Below are 21,296 nucleotides of genomic sequence, written 5' to 3'. Positions count from 1 at the left end.
GGGACAAAATTGTTAGTAGCCTCAGACTTTACCCAGATGATGCAGTTATTTACAACAAAATGTGGTCTGAACGAAGCTGCTCAAATATTTAGTCAGACACCAATAAGATTTCAGAGCAGTGCAGTGACCAGCGGCTTGCTTTAAATGTTCATAAAATTAAAATTGTCCACTTCACAAAACAAAACAAATATAGTATCTTATTAATATAATATTAGTGAGTCACAATTGGAATATGTAAACGCGTATAAATACTAGGGTGTAATACCCATAGTCTTACTCATCTATGGCAGTGCAGAATTTTCTTGTTAAATCTGGGTGCCCAAGAACATTAGATTCAATGAGTGCTTCTGTACTAGTATTGAACTAATTAAAATACTTAGGAGACTGCTGCTGTGCTACTTTCTTTTTTAACAGGTTAGCTGCAGTTACACTGTTTAATGCTTGCTCTTTTACTAATTACCCACAACATTGTAGTCAGCCTAGGAAAGATTTTAGTTCTTTGTGGGTTCTGGAAATTTCATTATTGCCTCAATTTGAGTTTGATTAGGTTGGATTTGTCAACTATTAACATATGACACAAAATGTTTATCCTCCTCTTCTGAATCTTATGTTTAAGAAGTTAATAGTTATGATACTGCAATACAAGCATGTCTGAAGGAACAGGAGGAACAGGCACTGTAGTGATTACAGCTATTAGGAAATACATGAAATGTGTACGTAGTTGTGAATATAGACAACCTTCAGCTGTATAGTGGAATGATGACGTTGAAAATTTGTGCTGGACCGGCGCTTGAACCTGGGTGCTACTTTCTTTTTTAACAGGTTAGCTGCAGTTACACTGTTTAATGCTTGCTCTTTCACTAATTACTCACATTTCAAGGCCAGACCCAAATTTCCATATGTCATCATCCAAATGTCTGTAAGACAACCACTTGTAACAAAGGCTTCAAGTCTCTGCCCGGCACAAATTTACAATGTTGTTGTTCGATTATGCAGCTGAAGATGGTCCATATTCACAATTGTGAATATGTTTCAAGTAACAGCTCTTCTCGCTGCAATACAGTATTTATATGCCGGTACCGGGCAAGCAACTATCAATTAAAATGTCTCCCTGTATAGGGATAAACGTAATGAATGTATGAGCACAGGTTGTAGACACATGGACAATGACATATGGAAGTTTGTGTCTGGCTCGGATAGCCAAAGCAGTTAAGGCAGTTGCTTGTGACAAATGGTAAATCTGGGTTCGAGTCTGGTCCGGCACAAATTTGCGATATTGTCTTTCCATTATACAGGTGAAGGTTGTTGATACTCACAACTGTGAATACATTTCATGTAGTTAAATAGCAGTGTTGTTCTCTAAGAATTGGCTCATCCCTATGGGATAGTTCTCAGTTATTACTTCAGATTCACAATATGTAAAATAACTTTTCCAGAAGCTCTTTTTCCGAAGAATTGATCTATAGCACTTGTAAACTGAGACACAAATACTTTCACCGAACCTTATGGGCACAACAAATGCATATGTAGTGGAAAAAATACGGAAGGTGACTCCACTGACAAAACATTTTGTGTGGTACTCATGAAAAGATGTGGTGTCAAAAGAAATTAAGGCATTCCTTCGTGTTATGAAACAGGCTTTGAATTTGGAGACAGAATAATATGACTATTTATTGAAAATTGCCTGGACCAAGCTCTATTTTTCAAATTGAGTTTGGTGGCACAATGGATAGCACACTGGACTCGCATTTGGAATTATGGTTAAAATCCGTGTCTGCAGGTTTTCCGTGATTTCCCTGAAGAACTTCAGGCCAATGCCAAGATGGTTCCTTTGAAATGGCATGGCACTCTTTCTCATCCTTGAAGCAATATGATTTTGTGCTCTATCTCTAATGACCTCAATGTCCTTCCTTCCATTCTTCAAGGATATTTTCTCTCATATCCAACTTTTCTGCATATTGTGGAAGTTTCATTTAGTTTCTCCTATTGCAGCTCAAGAGAGAGGTGTACTAGAAAGGATGAAGTGAATAATTGCTAATAAATGTAAAATATTTTATGTACCAGGAAGAAATATGGCTATAGATGAGAGCACAGTTGGTTTTGGAGGTGGGATTTGGTCAAGTATTATAACTGAAAGAAGCCTGCAAAGTGTGGCCATTGAATTTTTTTGCCTCTGTGGTTTAGAAAATGATTACATGTTTTCTCACATTCCATATTATGGCAAGGCAATGACTGACAGCCATTTGATTTGCCATTTACTGTTTCAGTAGTGATTCATTTGGCACAGGATCTGCAAGCATACACAGCTGATACAGATTTTCACATTTACACTGAATGGTTCCACACTAAGCCTAAATTTGCTCAAGAACAACATAAAATGAAAATGCATACAGCAGGGACTGTTACGAGATGTAGAAAAGGTTTCCACCAGATCTCGAGAAGCAGTAGCTCCAGCAATATCATGTGTTGTTTCTGCCAATTTAATATACAAATTTTGTGTGTGTGTGTGTGTGTGTGTGTGTGTGTGTGTGTCCACAGCAAGAAGTTAGTGTCTATGTGGAGTACATTCTTTGGTCCTGAAACACAGTTGATCACGGGGATAGAAAGAAGCAGAAACCTACAGTTTAAAAGTTTATATGAAGAGGCGACAGAACTCTCCAGTATTGTGCGTGTTACAGATTTACAAAGAGGACATATGAATGGTGGACAAAATTACTCGTCTGGCTTGTTGAAATTGTAGTTGTAAACAGCTACATCCTGCAACAGATAAGAAGGAGAAAGGAGAGAAGATGCAGTGACTTCTTTCCTGTAGGAGAATTATCACATTACTTATGGGCACTGTTAGGAATAAAATTCCAGGAAGGGAGGAAGGTCATCCTCTTCTGATGCTGAAGAGAGGCTGAATGGGGAAAATGCATTTTATAATGCAAAACAAAAAGAAATCTACAAAGGATTGTATGGTCTACATCAAAAGAAATGAAAAAGGTGGGAGGGAAGAAACTACACTACTGTTTGGAAAAAGTGAAACACCAAGACCGAGAGATGTAATCACAGTGAAATTAATTCCAATGATTAAGGACATGACACTACACAAATAGTTAGCATTACAGACCTGTACATCCTCTGTAACTGTGGAAATTCAGTACACTGTAGCATCATCATGTACTACTGTCGGAGCCACTAGATCATATCATGGAATCAAAGAGCGTCTGGTGAATACTCTGCCATGTGATTTGTAGGTGCACCCCCTTTCTTTCATTAATACATCTCCATCATGTTCATTATTCCAGTACTGAATGAATCTGGCAATGTAAGCTACTTCCTTACCTCTGAGAGATCATATTATATTTTTGTGATTTTGCTTTTCTTTCCCATTACAACAGGTACTTGTGATTCTTTCCTTCTGCCTAACCTGTTATCGTGTACTCCTCTCATGACCTATAAAATATTGCCTCTCTTGACATGCAATTTTGCATTGCCAAATCTAAGCCTTTCTCTCATTTTGTCACCTCTCATAACAGCTGGGCACTTGCACGAGTAATGGAATGACAGTCAGTATTATTTTTGCACGTTAGGGATAAAAAAGGCCAAGCATCATCATAAAAGATGAAAGTTTTTGTTGTACTTTCTACATAAACAGAGAAATATGATTTTCTTATTGTAACAGTTAATGTTTCATTCATATAATGAGACTTCTGTAAAACATAAAGTTCTGGTAATGGAATGATATATAATTCAGATATGCTTTTTTTTCCATTTATAATACACTAATTTAGGTCACATATTTCCTATAAAAATTCACAAAAATTCTGTTATGGAGAGGAATAAATGGGAAACAAGATGAAATAGAAGATAAAGGCATTAAACAAATATTTTATTAATGAAATTTCAAAAAAAATCTCTGGCAATGTAATGACATTTAATAGTAATGGTATGTCATTTCACATGAAAATTTCCAGTTTCCTTCTACATTGTTGTTGCATGGGAAAAATGGTACCACACCACACTCTGAGTTACATTTAAACAGTCATGTTGATAAAAAAAAAAACTGAAATAAATGTTGAGCACTTACTCCCTTGTGTCCAACAAGCTTTTTACATACAGTCACTGGCAGTCTAGTAATAAGAATTTCCAATAAATAACATTCATCTATGTACATCTAAATATTGAGATAATTATGAATATAATAGAGGGAAACATTCCACATGGGAAAAATATATCTAAAAACAAAGATGATGTGACTTACCAAACGAAAGCGCTGGCAGGTCGATAGACACACAAACAAACGCAAACATACACACAAAATTCAAGCTTTTGCAACCAACGGTTGCTTCATCAGGAAAGAGGGAAGGAGAGGAAAAGACAAAAGGATGTGGGTTTTAAGGGAGAGGGTAAAGAGTCATCCCAATCCCGGGAGCGGAAAGACTCACCTTAGGGGGAAAAAAGGACAGGTATACACTCGCACACACACACATGTCCATCCGTACATACACAGACATAAACAGACATTTGTAAAGGCAAAGAGTTTGGGCAGAGATGTCAGTCGAGGCGGAAGTACAGAGGCAAAGATGTTGTTGAAAGACAGGTGAGGTATGAGCGGCGGCAACTTGAAATTAGCGGAGGTTGAGGCCTGGCAGATAACGAGAAGAGAGGATATACTGAAGGGCAAGTTCCCATCTCCGGAGTTCTGACAGGTTGGTGTTAGTGGGAAGTATCCAGATAACCCGGATGGTGTGACACTGTGCCAAGATGTGCTGGCCGTGCACCAAGGCATGTTTAGCCACGGGGTGATCCTCATTACCAACAAACACTGTCTGCCTGTGTCCATTCATGCGAATGGACAGTTTGTTGCTGGTCATTCCCACATAGAATGCATCACAGTGTAGCCTAATTTGTTCTGCACGAGAAGAGGATTTACGAAATCTGCAGTCAGTCTTCCAGCGCCCTGTGGAGAAAGGTCTTTGTGGAAAATTGGAAAAATGCAGTTTTTTCTCGCCAAAGGCATATTTCATGGGACATGGATTTAGCAAAGATTGTCTCATCCCTACGGATGAGCATGTCTGAGCCATTGTCAACTTGTCATTGCCCAAGAACCTGAAGGAGCTCTAGACCTTTTTGGGCATGATTTCTTATTATGCTAAGTTCTGCCCAGTCCATGCACATTTGCCATCCTCTTAACAGCCCTCGCTGAAAGAGCTTCAAATTCATGTTGTCTGTGAACCGGGCCTCTCAGTCCTTCAAGCAATGTTTGTGCTCAACTCGTTGTTTGACTTTACACCAGGTAAATCATTGTCTGTGGCTGCCAATGCTTCTTAGTATGGCGCTGGTGGAGTTCTTTCTCATGGGAACCCAGAAAGCTCCAAGCAGCCTATTGCTTATGCATTGAAGAAAATTTCTGCAGGGCAAAGTAACTACTCAGATGTGGAAAATTAGGTGCTGGCTATAATTTTCACCGTAAAAGAATTTCACATATTCTTGTGTGGAACAAAGTTCTTACTCATCAGTTACCACAAGCCCATGGTTTCATTATTTGGCTCTCACTCTAAGCCAGATTGGACTGCCCACCAGTTGCACAGGTGACTCCTCTTTCTCAGCAACTATAGTTACAGTATTCGATATCAGTTTACTGCCCAGCCTGCTAAGGCAGAGATGCTATCATGGTTGCCAGCCAGTTATGATCCAGAGTTTGATCGACAGGAGGCTCTACTTTTTGCTTTGGATAATACCTTGCAGCAGATGTTGCTGGATTTTCCTATGTTTAGGGAGCAGGAGATCGCAGCCGCCAACCTGCTTTCTTGGAAAATCATTTCAGTAGTTCAGACAGGATGACTCAAGTGCACTCCTTCAGGAACAGCTTTAGTGTGGCGTATGTGTTTTCTGCTGTTGGCTCAGCTCAGCATTGTTCCATGGGGTCCTCATGCTTGCAAAGGAGAAGCGAAGTTACTGAATGGTCATCTCTGTGACATCATGTCCTCGCATATGTCAGTTGCTGTGTGCATCGCACTGGGATACATCTCACAATGAAGGCTTTGGCACGGTGTTACATATGCCTACTAGTGATTGTTCACGATGTTGAACACCTTGTGCGGCTTTCCTGACCTGTACACAGAATTGTTCCAATTAGTTGCGCCTGTGGCCCAGGGAACCCCTGCTGCCATCTCCCAAGCCCACCAGGCAGTGTGGTCAGTCACAGTGTCGGTCCTGTGGGATGCACTCAGTTGTGGCAGCATGTGCTCCTACTGCCATCCCCCTCTGTGCCTTCCAGCATTCTATCTTTGACTGCAGACTGGGGCACTAGTGGAGATGGCTCCCACAATTGCAAGTGTGGAGCCCTGTGGAATTTGACCCATTGCCCTCCTCCCATAATTCGCCAAGGGTCAAGTCCTCACACCCACTGTTGCTGGTGGATCAATGTCACAGCAGCGTCAGCAATCTTTCAGCCCTTGGGAAGAGCTAGCTGCATTGGCATCACCTTCTATGGTGTTCGATCCACTGCTGGGGAGACTCTCACTCTCACCAGTCTTATGACGGAGATCACAGCAGAAGCCAGCCCTATTTTGACTGTGTGTGGCCTTTTCAGGGTGGAGAGATTTAGTATCCCCGCCAGTGGACATCAAGATAGGTGCAGGTGAGCTGATGTGGATATCACAGCAGAATAGTACTGAACGCCATCATGGAGGGTACAGACGAAGTGTGGCATGGCTAGAGCCACAGGGTCTGTTCTTACCTCTCAGGACCGATAAACCTGCCCCATCAGTTCTTACGCTGATTTCAAGTGTCTCAGACCAGCCCCTCACCTTGCACTGTGCTCTGTTTCTGCATTCTTGTGACTGCTGGTCGCATTTGTATTATCTCCATGCATTTCTCAATGCAGTGCTCAGAACCTGCTTTCCCGTAGATTGACTAGGTTGTTGTGTTTCATTGCAGCTTCCAAGGTTCAGCTCACAGCTTTAGTGCCGAGCCACTGTCAACGTATATAGTTTACATTTTTCTTTACAGTGATGATTTAGGGCATTGACTCGCCTTGTGTAGATAAGGAGGAGACCATTTGTAGTAGTGGCATAAAAAACAGAAGTTTTAAAAGAGAGTTAATAAAACCTCAAAGCATCTCAGTAGTAGCTATGAGAGTCCACAAGTGCTGAACTTGAATGCTTCTCTATTCGGTAAAAGTCAACAAATTCCCCAACAGGTGCTACTCAGTTATTCATATGTTAGCAACTCTACTAAACAAGTAGTCCAATAACATGAGGATAAGGCTAGGTTTAATATTCTTCCATCATACAATGACTGACTTGTAGTGTGTCTAACATTTAAGTGATAAAATTGAATGTCATTGAAGGCATCAGTGCATTTGACACTATTGTCTGTTGGATGCAAGAATCATTGATATTCCTTTGAATGGCATACGGTGCAGAAGTCTCTTTGCTGCACTTGTGATGACATCAGGAGCAGCTGAACTAAACTCAGTGGCACACAAAGCCCAAAAGGAATATCTCAGACAGGCATACAGAACAACAACAGAATTTAATCTAAAGTAACAGTGATTGCTAATAGAGATATCTTTAAACCTTCTGCTGTTGTGAACAGGGGTGCATGTCCTGCTCCACCCTTCTCCCGGTCCTATGTATGTTTTCACATGCACTGCTTGGGTTTTTCTACAGTGCTGTTAATAACTGTATGTGTACTGAACCACCAACCTCTCACTGCTGCTGACCAGTTACTTCCGTGTCTCGGAGCATAAAAAATGTTTGAGTATTTGTCAAACGACATATGTGCTTCTTTGCGTGCTATCATTCAGATATAGAAAAAAACAATAACTTGAGAATGGAAAGGGATATTGTTCTGCTCTCAACTTTAAATAAAATATCTTTATCTTATCTACATTTCATATATTGCAATGTGTGAACTAAAATCAACGATACACAATGCATTTTTATCTCTACAAACTATAAAATTTTGTGCAATGTTTTCCTTCATTTGATGCAGCGCGCTATCTATAATGGATAATATCGAACAACAATATCAGGCTGTAGGATGTGCAAAAATAAAATTTTTTTCAGTGAATAGTTTCCTTAAAATCAGATGATAAGTATTTCATAGTAGCCAGCAAGTCCTCACGGACAGAACTGGGCACACCACACGTGACTGTTGCATCTGATATAAAAATCAGTAACTCGAGAATGAAGTGAGATATCTTTCTGCTTTCAATTTTAAATAAAACTTTCATATCTTATGTACATATCATTCACTGCAATGTATGAGCTAAAATCAATTGTATGCAAAGTTTACACAATGCTTTTTACCTTTGAAAACTTTTTAAAATAGTATGCAATGTTTTTCTTGAATTTCATGCAGTGCAGCAACTGTGATGAATAACGAAAAGAAATTCAGTTCTTTATCAAATGAGGATATCTGTCTGTAAGATGAGCAATTTTTTTTTTTTACAAATAGTTTTCTTAAAATCAGATGAAAGTATTTCATGGCAGTCAGTCACCTCCCCTCACCACAGGTATCAGCATTTGGTGAGCAGTACAGTCACAACAAATCCACACTCAGCACAGATCGCAGAGAGCATGCCTATAACAGTGAAAGGTTTAATTCTCAAGAAGCTGATAGTATCCCTCTTCCCACTAATGCGAAATTACACTTGTACATTTATTTACTACTACAGTACAGGAGTTTCTTATCAGTCCACTAACTCTGATCAGAATTATTACTGACAAAATCTTGTTCCCTTTCACATAGTAATGAATATTGATTATAGTAATAATGCTGTGAGTAATTTTAAATTCCATTATGTAATACTTTTATTGAGAATAGTGAAAGGTACGCAGTGCTGTGGTCACATGACTTTAGGTCCCTTTGCCGTTATAGTTCAACTCTCTGCAAAGTGTAATGTCTAAGCGTATTCTTTGGGAGCTACATGTTCCCGTGGTTTTGTAATGTTTGTGTATATGTATTACAAACCAAAAGGACAAGTTGTGCCACTAAATATATTTGACAAGGACCAGGAAGCCAGTTGTTAAAAGAATCTTTGCTTACCTGACATATTGCAAAATGTGTACTTGGAAGCAGTTTCTGATGTGCAAGGCAATATATATAGACTTCCAGCACACGTGCGCGCCTGTGTGTGCTTGCTTGCATGTGTGTGTGTGTGTGTGTGTGTGTGTGTGTGTGTGTGTGTGTGTGTGTGAGAGAGAGAGAGAGAGAGAGAGAGAGAGACCTAGGTATCCATGATGCAATAAAGGCATCTTGCGTAGTATTGACAGCCTACAGTGGTTTTTAGAAAATGATGTCATCATTCAAAAGCTATATATGTACACGGTGAAATCCACTGCAGGATACAGAGTACCTAAATGGAAAAACAACTCCAATATTCTAAGTTCCACTGTGAACTGGGTCAAAGCAAACAGATAAGCACTGTACCAGCTGCAATCCAGCAATGATACAAGGACAGAGTAACAAAATATGGATAGAGAGAGAGAGAGAGAGAGAGAGAGAGAGAGAGAGAGAGATAAGTCAAATGTGAATACTGCGTTTACGCCTTATCTTAGAAGCTAGATTAAGGAAAGGCAAACCTACGTTTCTAGCATTTGTAGACTTAGAGAAAGCTTTTGACAATGTTGACTGGAATACTCTCTTTCAAATTCTGAAGGTGGCAGGGGTAAAATACAGGGAGCGAAAGGCTATTTACAATTTGTGCAGAAACCAGATGGCAGTTATAAGAGTCGAGGGACATGAAAGGGAAGCAGTTGTTGGGAAGGGAGTAAGACAGGGTTGTAGCCTCTCCCCGATGTTATTCAATCTGTATATTGAGCAAGCAGTAAAGGAAACCAAAGAAAAATTCAGAGTAGGTATTAAAATCTATGGAGAAAAAATAAAAACTTTGAGGTTCGCCGATGTCATTGTAATTCTGTCAGAGACAGCAAAGGACTTGTAAGAGCAGTTGAACGGAATGGACAGTGTCTTGAAAGGAGGATATAAGATGAACATCAACAGAAGCAAAACGAGGATAATGGAATGTAGTTGACTTAAATCGGGTGATGCTGAGGGAATTAGATTTGGAAATGAGACACTTAAAGTAGTAAAAGAGTTTTGCTATTTGGGGAGCAAAATAACTGATGATGGTCGAAGTAGAGATGATATAAAATGTAGACTGGCAGTGGCAAGGAAAGCGTTTCTGAAGAAGATAATTTTGTTAACATCGAGTATAGATTTAAGTGTCAGGAAGTCATTTCTGAAAGTATTTGTATGGAGTGTAGCCATGTGTGGAAGTGAAACATGGACAATAAATAGTTTGGACAAGAAGAGAATAGAAGCTTTCGAAATATGGTGCTACAGAAGAATGATGAAGATTAGATGGGTAGATCACATAACAAATGATGAAGTATTGAATAGAATTGGGGAGAAGAGGAGTTTGTGGTACAACTTGACAAAAAGAAGGGACCGGTTAGTAGGACATGTTCTGAGGCATCAAGGGATCACAAATTTAGCATTGGAGGGCAGCGTGGAGGGTAAAAATCATAGAGGGAGACCAAGCGATGAATACACTAAGCAGATTCAGAAGGATGTAGGTTGCAGTAGGTACTGGGAGATGAAGGAGCTTGCACAGGATAGAGTAGCATGGAGAGCTGCATCAGACCAGTCTCTGCACTGAAGACCACAACAACAACAACAACAACAAACAACAACAACAGTGTTTAAAAACCGATAAAGAGTTTGAGAAAATAATAAATAGAAAGTAAAAATAATGATAATCACAATAATAATTGAGTGAGGGATTTTATGTTCAGAACATTGAGTTCAGGAGATGACTCCAATGTATCCCAGGATGGCACTATCTTCCTGGACTGCGTTAACACCACTTTTTTTAATTGTAATACATATTTTCTTTACTTATTTACTCAAATATTTTCATTTTGTGTGTAAAGTAACTCTCTCTCTCCTCTTCCTCTGTTTTTTCACTGTCTCCTTTTCAAATTTTGATTTACCGTTTTGACCTCCTACGGTAAGATGCTCCTTCTTTATCTTTGTTTTTTCACCTCTTGACAGATGGTGTGCAATTCTCATACTGGGGTCTGAGTGACCTGCCAGTCCTTTCTAACATTCCCCAACCTGTCCTCTTTGAGGGAAAAAGCTAATTGTTCTGAAAGCTAGAATTAGTATTTTTCCTTTTAAAAGTGTATATTCACAATACTGGAATTTTTTCTCATGTAGGTAAGTAGTGATGAAGTATATTTTCTGCCATACATCTTGTGCATAGATAGAATTGATTTATTATGCAACTCTGGAGATTTGTCTGCTCTGTGGGCTATATAGTGTGTAGATGGTTCAATCACCGGGGTGGGGGGGGCCTGTTATCCTTGATTGTCTTCCACGCTGCAAGAAAATGAAATCAACATAAGAAAATTTTTCTTAATCATCTTGTGGTGCAGTTCTTCTTGTCTCCGTGCTTGCTAAGAAAATGGGATGAGAAGTTCCGCCTTATGCAAGACACCTTTTTTCTTTTGTTTCACCCATACATGTTTCAGCACTTTTGTGCTATCATCAGTGGGTTCTATTTTTATTTTTAACTGTAAATTTGTTGTTAACTTATTAACATTTTCGTTGTTTACAACATTATGTAAAGGTTGCATTTATAACTTAATTGGTGAAAAGTAACATACCTTACATTATATTATTGTCCTCTTGTTTTGGTAGCTGTTATGCTACACAATATACAACATGTCATCTGCAAACGGCAAAAACATAATTTATTTTCTATTTGTTATGTATTTACGAACAGAAATAAGACTGTATCACATTTTCTTTCTGTAACTTACAGTTTTGAAGTTGTGGTACGTTTTCCTGTTTTGTTGGCGAAGTAAATGGGCTTACTTCTTTGCCTGTGTTCGTGTGGTAATGCAGTCTTTCGATTACTCAAAACACAGGCAGAGTTTTCGCTGCCATTACGTGGCATTCATTTGTTTTGTAGCGTGTTCTGCTGGCTGAGGCGCACGAGTTTGAATTGTATTTGGTGTTAGTTGTGTGTGGTTTATGTGGGTTTGCCTGTGTGTGATGAGTACTGGGGCAGAGTGTGTGTGTGTGTGTGTGTGTGTGTGTGTGTGTGTGTGTGAGAGAGAGAGAGAGAGAGAGAGAGAGAGAGAGAGAGAGAGAGACTGAAAGAAAGAAAGAAAAGAGAGAGGATTTGTGTGTGTGTGTGTGTGTGTGTGTGTGTGTGTGTGTGTGTGTGTGTGTTTTACTTGTATAGTTCTTCTGTTGTGACGAAGAGTGTTTTGTTGCAGAGTGATGTGTATTCATTGAGTACTTTCTTTCCTTGGGCTATTGATTTTTGGATGTGGTAGTTTTCTTCTATAGTTAATTTTTGGTATAGGCTGCTGCTAGTTTTTAGGATGTGAAGGTCAGTTTCAATGTTTGTTGGGTGGTGGTTGTGTGCTACCAGGTGGTCTGCAAATGTTGAGTGTGTGCTATTGCTTTTCAGTGCTCTGAGGTGTTCATTATATCTGGTTCTGAAGGTCCTGCATGTTTGGCCCACATATACAGATTGACAGCAGTTGCAAGTAAGTTGGTAGATGCCAGACTGGCTGTATTTGTCAGTGTTGGTGGTAATTCTTCCAAGTCTGCTCTGTATTGTGTTGTTGGTTCTGTATGCTATGTTGAGTCCTTGTTTCTTTAGTATATTACCCACCCTGTGTGTGACTTTGTTGTTGTAAGTCATTATGTGCCATTTGTTGCGTACAGTCTGCCGATTTGTTGTGTGATGAGTTGTTTGTATGTGTGTGTGTTTCATGGTTGTGTGCTGTTTGTTTTTGTATTTTGTGGTTTATTTGTCTACTCTCGTTGCATCATATCCATTCTCCTGTGCAATTTGTTTTATTGTGTTCAGTTCTTGTGTGTAGTCATGCTTATTCATGGGTATTTTGTTCAGCCTGTGAAGTAAATATCTGAAAGCTGGCTTCTTTGTGGGTTATGGGGGTGATTGTATTGGTTATGAATAATGGTGCTGGTGAGTGTGGGTTTTCTGTAGATTGTGAATTCATGTTTGTTGTTTCTCTTGTGTATAGTGAGATCTAAGAAATTAAGTTTTTCATCTGTTTGTGTTTCTATGGTGAATTGTATTTGTGGGTGGATGGAGTTTTATGTTATCATGAAGTTCTTTTATGCGGGACAATGGTTCATCTATTAAGCAAATTATGTCATCTACGTATCTGTACCAATATATTATTTTTGTACTGTTTTGGTATTACTATTTTGTCACACACACACACACACACACACACACACACACACACACACACACACACAAATCCTCTCTCTTTTCTTTCTTTCTTTATTTCTTTCTTTCAGTCTCTCTCTCTCTCTCACACACACACACACACACACACACACACACACACACACACACACTCTGCCCCAGTACTCATCACAACACAGGCAAACCCACATAACCACACACAACTAACACCAAATACAATTCAAACTCGTGCGCCTCAGCCAGCAGAACACGCTACGAAACAAATGAACGCCATGTAATGGCAGCGAAAACTCCGCCTATGTTTTGAGTAATCGAAAAACTGCATTACCACACGAACACAGGCAAAGAAGTAAGCCCATTTACTTCGCCAACAAAACAGGAAAACATACCACAACTTCAAAACTGTAAGTTACAGAAAGAAAATGTGATACAGTCTTATTTCCGTTCGTAAATACATAACAAATAGAAGATAAATTACGTTTTGCTGTTTGCAGATGACATGTTGTATATTGTGTAGCATAACAGCTACCAAAACAAGAGGACAATAATATAATGTAAGGTATGTTACTTTTCGCCAATTAAGTTATAAATGCAACCTTTACATAATGTTGTAAACGATGAAAATGTTAATATGTTAACAACAAATTTACAGTTAAAAATAAAAATAGAACCCACTGATGATAGCACAAAAGTGCTGAAACATGTATGGGTGAAACAAAAGAAAAAATGACAAAAGAAAAAATGTGTCTTGCATAAGGCGGAACTTCTCATCCCAAAATTTTTCTTATATACTTAAAAGTCTGTCTCCTTGAAAAAAGTAATTATCATTTCACATTCCATAACAATCAGATTTCTTCGGGGGGGTGGGGGCGGGGGGGGGGGGGGGGGGGGGGGTGTAGGGGAGGTGTTGGAGGGGGGGGGGGGGGAGGATGGCTCTATATTATCAAATAATTTACACAAATTGATCGTGAAAAGTGTAGAGCATATACAGTCAGAACCTCACTCCAGAAATGTAGCTAGTCCTGTATAATATGTCACCTTTCTCATATCATGCTTCAAATATCGCAACATTCTTATTACTATACGAATTTATTGTGAAGTATGCAAATATAGTTTAATATTTTCTTATAATTTTAATGATACGTGTCTCTTAGCCCATCTTTACGAATCTTTCCTTCATTTATTTGTTAAGAAACTAGATCCTACTTGCACAAACAATTCAGTACTGAACATTAAGAGACAAGTTACAGGCATACATCAAATATTGTTGAACAAGTGACAGAGAGAAAAATATTAAATATCTACTGTCTACACAAAATTACACATACTCATTAACTTATTGTTGTATCTGTTGATAATTTTCTCTCTCTCTCCCTCTCTCCCTCTCTCTCTCTCTCTCTCTCTCTCTCTCTCTCTCTCTCTCTCTCTCTCCCTCCCTCCCTCCCTCCCTCCCTCCCTCCCTCCCTCCCTCCCTCCCTCCGTCTCTCCAAAGACCTCATTTCTCAGGGTCACTCAGAAGTAATCCTTTGTCTTAAGTAGTGTGTTTTTTTTGGCTCAAGCTTATTTTCCATATTTTTATTCTGCAGGAGTCACATACATAACAGATACACCATTTCTCACTTGTTAAAAGAGTCTATAATGTAACACAACTACTGCCTGTCAGTTGACAGTTGATTAAAGTTATATATTGTTCGCTAGAATGTGCCTACATAGAGTTCTTGTCAGCCATAAGAAAAAATATGTTTTCTTCATGTTACCATGGAAAATGAAATAAAAGCATTCTGTTATAAGTTTTTGTTCCCTTGGGGCAAGCCCTCAAATGAGAAAGTAACATGTATTCTTCTCTCTGTAACATTAGTTCAGATTAGTCGAAATGCACACAAATACTTGTGAAGATACCCAGAAAAGTGAGAAAGATACTTAAAAATAAGCTACAAAGCAAAGTGGAACCTCAAAATAGCTTGTGTTCATAGAATTCATTTGGTGCTACAAGGTGGGATGTATCTCTCAAAAGCCCCTCCCATATGTCTTCTTTTGCTGAATACCATTACAGATGTATATGATTTACTTTAGAGATTTGTCATATGTAGGTCAGCAGTGTTGACTAGCATTGTGAAATAATCTGGTATAAGAGAATGAAAGGTTGTCTAAATTATATGCAGAAACCAGACTACAGTTATGAGTTTAAGGGCATGAAAAGGGGCCAATATTGAAGAAGAGAGTGGTACAAGGATTTCTAACCTGTCCACAATGTTATTCATTGAGCAAACAGTAAATAAAACCAAGAAGAAACTGAGAAAAGAAATTTATGTTGTGGAGAGCAAATAAATCTCTAAGGTTTGCTGGTGATGATGTAATTCTGTCTCAGAGTTGATTGGAATGGATTTTGCAACAGCAGTTACATTTGAAACTGCAGCTCATGTAACAATTAGAACAGGAAGATTATGGCCAGTGCATTCAGTTTTGCATCATAATGCAGGAAGCACTTTAATATGAACATTTCACCTCCAAGCTTATGTTCATTGATGAAGCAACCTTCCATTTATCTGAAAAGGATAATCATGACAAGCTGAGACTGTGGGCCACTGAAAATCCTCATAAAATAGTGGCAGATCAACAAGGCTCATCGGAGGTTAATATTTTCTGTGCAATGTCACAGAGAAAGCTGTCTGGGCTGTTCTTCTTCTTTGATAAGACTGTGAGGGTTACCTCTTGCCTGATGTGTTGCAATTGTGGTAGATTCCACAACTGACTGCTGATTCCAAGAGTTTCATCTTCCAACAAGATGGGGCACCATGTCATTGGAGCATTGGTGTCTGTCACTACTTAATAGACAAACTTCTGCGTCGCTGGAGTGTGTGGTATGGTGCAGATGGTGTGGATCTCTTCCCTTGGCCCCTTAGGTCACCCTAACACCTTGTGATTTTTTCTTTTGGGGATACTAAGGACTGTGTTTACATGCTCCCACTACCAAGAACATTGTGATAACTCAGAGAACACTTCAGTGCTACTGTGATGACCATTGACAGGATGTTGCTATATAAGGTATGGAACAAAATTGACTAATGTTTGGATGTGTGTTGTGTGACCAAAGGGACACTCGTAGAACATTTGTAGAGTGCAAAATGCAAACTTGATGAGTTTACAGTTTTATTTGTGCATCAATTTATTGTATTAATGAGTTTACAGTTTTATTTGTGCATCAATTGTATTTTTATAAGTAATAACAGGAAACATAGAGCTTTGAAAACGAAAGGATCATTTGTAGTAGCCTTGTATATTTCTTTTTAATATGATTCTGCTTGTTTTCTCTTCTGTGAAATTTACATGAAATTCCTTCACTTTAACGTTTCCAAATTCGATTGTGATTTTAAAATATCATTTTCTTTCTTTCTTTTTTTCCCTTTGTTCATAATGATTACATCTGTAAGAGTAAAATATTGATTTATTTGCACTTTTTGATGTTGATGTGTACACAAAATTTAAAGTGGTATTTTGAAATCTAGGTTTTCATATGGGTGGACATTGATTTAATCAGCTTCTGAATTTATCTCTTTCAGGTGATCAGCCATCAAACTTTGGTCAGCAGCGTTTATGGGGAGCTGTTGGTTGGGGAACGTTTTCAATCTTAGCTGGCATTTTAGTTGATGAGTTTAGCAGGGGTCAAACGAAGAAAGATTATACAGTTGTGTTTTATATATTGCTTGTGATGATGGCACTGGATATTTTGGTCTCCTCACGCCTTAAGGTGAATTGCGGGCATTTTATTTGCAATATGACATTCTGCTTTTTACAGTTTCTAAATTGTTCTTTAATTTATTTTGCTATTAATGTTCTGGATAGAAAACAGTGTTTCAGTTTTTGTTTTAGGAAGTGTAAAGTATGCTACTCCTCCTACATGTGGTGATTCCTATTTTCTACCTAGGGTAGTGTCATTTTGTTTCTGCACAGGGTAGTGCTATTATGATTGAAGGGATGAAAGAGTTATGTATTTAATATAGTAATAAACCTATGTGACATCATCAGTGTAGCCAGTTGCATGAAATGCAAACAGAAAATGTTTGTTGTTGTTGTGGTCTTCAGTCGTAAGACTGGTTTGATGCAGCTCTCCTGGTTTGATGCAGCTCTCCATGCTACTCTATCCAGTGCAAGCTTCTTCATCTCCCAGTACCTACTGCAACTTATGTCCTTCTGAATCTGTTTAGTGTATTCATCTCTTGGTCTCCCTCTACAATTTTTACACTCCACACTGCCCTCCAATACGAAATTGGTGATCCCTTAATGCCTCAGAATATGCCCCACCAACCGATCCCTTTTTCTAGTCAAGTTGTGCCACAAATTTCTCTTCTCTCCAATTCTGTTCAATACCTCCTCATTAGTTGTGATCTACCCATCTAATCTTCAGCATTCTTCTGTAGCACCATATTTCGAAAGCTTGTATTCTCTTCTTGTCTAAACTATTTATCGTCCACATTTCACTTCCATACATGGCTACACTGATACAAATACTTTCAGAAATGACTTCCTGACACTTAAATCTATACTCGATGTTAACAAATTTCTCTTCTTCAGAAACGCTTTTCTTGCCATTGCCAGTCTACATTTTATATCCTCTCTAGTTCGACCATCATCAGTTATTTTGCTCCCCAAATAGCAAAACTCCTTTACTACTTTAAGTGTCTCATTTCCTGATCTAATTCCCTCAGCATCACCTGATTTAATTCGACTACATTCCATTATCCTCGTTTTGCTTATGTTGATGTTCATCTTATACCCTCCTTTCAAGACACTGTCCATTCCATTCAGCTGCTCTTCTAGGTCCTTTGCTGTCTCTGACAGAATTACAATGTCATCGGCGAACCTCAAAGTTTTTATTTCTTCTCCATGGATTTTAATACCTACTCTGAATTTTTCTTTGGTTTCCTTTACTGCTTGCTCAATATACAGATTGAATAACATCGGGGAGAGGCTACAACGCTGTCTCACTCACTCCCCAACCACTGCTTCCCTTTATGTCCCTCGACTCTTATAACTGCCATCTGGTTTCTGTACAAATTGTAAATAGTCTTTCGCTCCCTGTATTTTACCCCTGCCACCTTCAGAATTTGAAAGAGAGTATTCCAGTCAACATTGTTAAAAGCTTTCTCTAAGTCTAAAAATGCTAGAAACGTAGGTTTGCCTTTCCTTAATCTTTCTTCTAAGATAAGTCGTAGGGTCAGTATTGCCTTGCGTGTTCCAACATTTCTACAGAATCCAAACTGATCTTCCCTGAGGTCGGCTTCTACCAGTTTTTCCAGTTATCTGTAAAGAATTCACGTTACTATATTGCATCTGTGTCTTATTAAACTGATAGTTCGGTAATTTTCACATCTGTCAACACCTGCTTTCTTTGGGATTGGAATTATTATATTCTTTTTGAAGTCTGAGGGTATTTCGCCTGTGGCATACATCTTGCTCACTAGATGGTAGAGTTTTGTTAGGCCTGGCTCTTCCAAGGCTGACAGTAGTTCTAATGGAATGTTGTCTACTCCTGGGGCCTTGTTTCGACTTAGGTCTTTCAGATGCTCTGTCAAACTCTTCACGCAGTATCATATCTCCTATTTCATCTTCATCTACATTCTCTTCCATTTCTATAATATTGTCCTCAAGAACATCGCCCTCGTATAGACCCTCTATATACTCCTTCCACCTTTCTGCTTTCCCTTTTTTGCTTAGAACTGGGTTTTCATCTGAGCTCTTGATATTCATGCAAGTGGTTCTCTTTTATCCAAAGGTCTCTTTAATTTCCCTGTAGGCAGTATCTATCTTACCCCTAGTGATATGCACCTCTGCATCCTCACATTTGTCCTCTAGCCATCCCTGCTTAGCCATTTTGCACTTCCTGTCAATCTCATTTTTGAGACGTTTGTATTCCTTTTTGCTTGCTTCATTTACTTCATTTTTATATTATTTCTTTTCATCAGTTAAATTCAACATATCTTCTGTTACCCAAGGATTTCTATTAGCCCTCATCTTTTTACCTACTTGATCCTCTGCTACCTTCACTATTTCATCTTTCAAAGCTACCCATTCTTCTTCTACTGTATTTCTTTCCCCCATTCTTGTCATTCGTTCCCTAATGCTCTCCCTGAAGCTCTGGTTCTTTCAGTTTATCCAGGTCCCGTCTCCTCAAGTTCCCACCTTTTTGCAGTTTCTTCAGTTTTAATCTACAGTTCATAACCAATAGATTGTGGTCAGAGTCCACATCTGCCCCTGGAAATGTCTTACAATTTAAAACCTGGTTCCTGAATCTCTGTCTTACCATTATATAATGTATCTGAGACCTTCCAGTATCTCCAGGCATCTTCCATATATACAACCTTCTTTTATGATTCTTGAACCAAGTGTTAGCTATGATTAAGTTATGCTCTGTGCAAAATTCTGCCAGGTGGATTCCTCTTTCATTCCTTAATCCCATTCCATATCCGCCTACTACGTTTCCTTCTCTTCCTTTTCCTACTATCGAGTTCCAGTCACCCATGACAATTAAAATTTCGACTCCCTTCACTATCTGAATAATTTCTTTTATCCCATCATACATTTCATCAATCTGTTCGCCATCTGCGGAGCTAGTTGGCATATAAACTTGTACTACTGTGGTAGCCGTGGGCTTCATATCTATCTTGGCCACAATAATGCGTTCATTATGCTGTTTGTAGTAGCTTACTCGAATTCCTGTTTTCCTATTCATTATTAAACCTACTCCTGCATTACCCTTATTTGATTTTGTGTTTATAACCCTGTAGTCACCTGACCAGAAGTCTTGTTCCTCCTGCCACCGGACTTCACTAATTCCCACTATATCTAACTTTAACCTAACCATTTCCCTTTTTAAATTTTCTAACCTGCCTGCCTGATTAAGGGATCTGACATTCCATGCTCCGATCCATAGAATTCCAGTTTTCTTTCTCCTGTTAACAACGTCCTCCTGAGTAGTCCTCCCCCTCCTCCCCCTCCTCCCCCCTCCCCCCTCCCCCTCCCCCCTCCCCCCTCCCCCCCTCCCCCTCCCCCTCCCCCTCCTCCCTCCCCCCTCCCCCTCCCCCTCCTCCCCCTCCCCCTCCTCCCCCTCCTCCCCCTCCTCCCCTCCTCCCCCTCCTCCCCTCCTCCCCCTCCTCCCCCTCCTCCCCCTCCTCCCCCTCCTCCCCCTCCTCCCCCTCCTCCCCCTCCTCCCCCTCCTCCCGGCCCCCTGCCCCCGGAGATCACAATGGGGGACTATTTTACCTCCAGAATATTTTCCCCAAGAGGATACCATCATCATTTAACCATACAGTAAAGCTGCATGCCCTCGGTAAAAGTTACAGCTGAAGTTTCCCCTTGCTTTCAGCCATTCACAGTATCAGCACAGCAAGGCCATTTTGGTTAGTGTTAAAAGGCCAGATCAGTCAATCATCTAGAGTGTTGCCCCTGCAACTACTGAAAAGGCTGCTACCCCTCTTCAGGAACCACACGTTTCGGTATGGCTATCTATATCGCTGAGGCACGCAAGCCTCCCCACCAATGGCAAGGTCCATGGTTCATGGGAGAAAATGTATGTCATTACATACGAAGGGCGTCTATATCACGTGACTTCAAGTTTTTAGACCAATACACCGATGTCACTTGACCAGACTTACTGTTGTTTAATTTCAGCTAATCACATTGAATAAAACTTGTGATAAATCACTGTAAGGCTGTCAAGCTCTTCTGAATCAAATGGGCTACATCTAAAAATGAAAGTACTCAAAACAACTACATAGTTAAAAATAAGCAAGATTTGAAGCACATTGAAGTCAGTTACTTTTAAAAAAGAAAACATGTTTACAGAGTTGCCTTTAGCAACTTATAATTCTCATTAGAAATACAAAAACTGTGAAGATGCAAATTCACCAGTGCAAACAGAAGCAGCTTAATGTCATATTTATTATTGGTGTGGCCTTTATTCCACTGAGTAGTTTTATGCACTTCTCCAGATTAGTCTGCCCTGTGCAAGCCTCTTCATGTCTGCATAACTACAGCAGCCTAC

General features: G+C 39.4%; 1 protein-coding gene across 2 annotated transcripts in view; it reads left to right on the top strand.

Annotated features, from left to right (window-relative positions):
• The window catches only part of LOC124795145 (major facilitator superfamily domain-containing protein 6), a 142,171-nt gene that overhangs the window by 25,041 nt on the left and 95,834 nt on the right, over positions 1–21,296 (top strand). For both annotated transcript variants that reach the window (XM_047259022.1, XM_047259023.1), the window contains exon 4: positions 16,816–17,003. In XM_047259022.1, the coding sequence (XP_047114978.1) occupies positions 16,816–17,003 (188 nt within the window). The remainder of the gene's footprint in view (positions 1–16,815; positions 17,004–21,296) is intronic.

This window comes from Schistocerca piceifrons, chromosome 4 (assembly GCF_021461385.2).
Source record: "Schistocerca piceifrons isolate TAMUIC-IGC-003096 chromosome 4, iqSchPice1.1, whole genome shotgun sequence".
Classification (NCBI taxonomy): domain Eukaryota; kingdom Metazoa; phylum Arthropoda; class Insecta; order Orthoptera; family Acrididae; genus Schistocerca; species Schistocerca piceifrons.
Note: the sequence above shows the minus strand (reverse complement) of the source record. Positions and strands in the feature narration are given on the sequence as shown.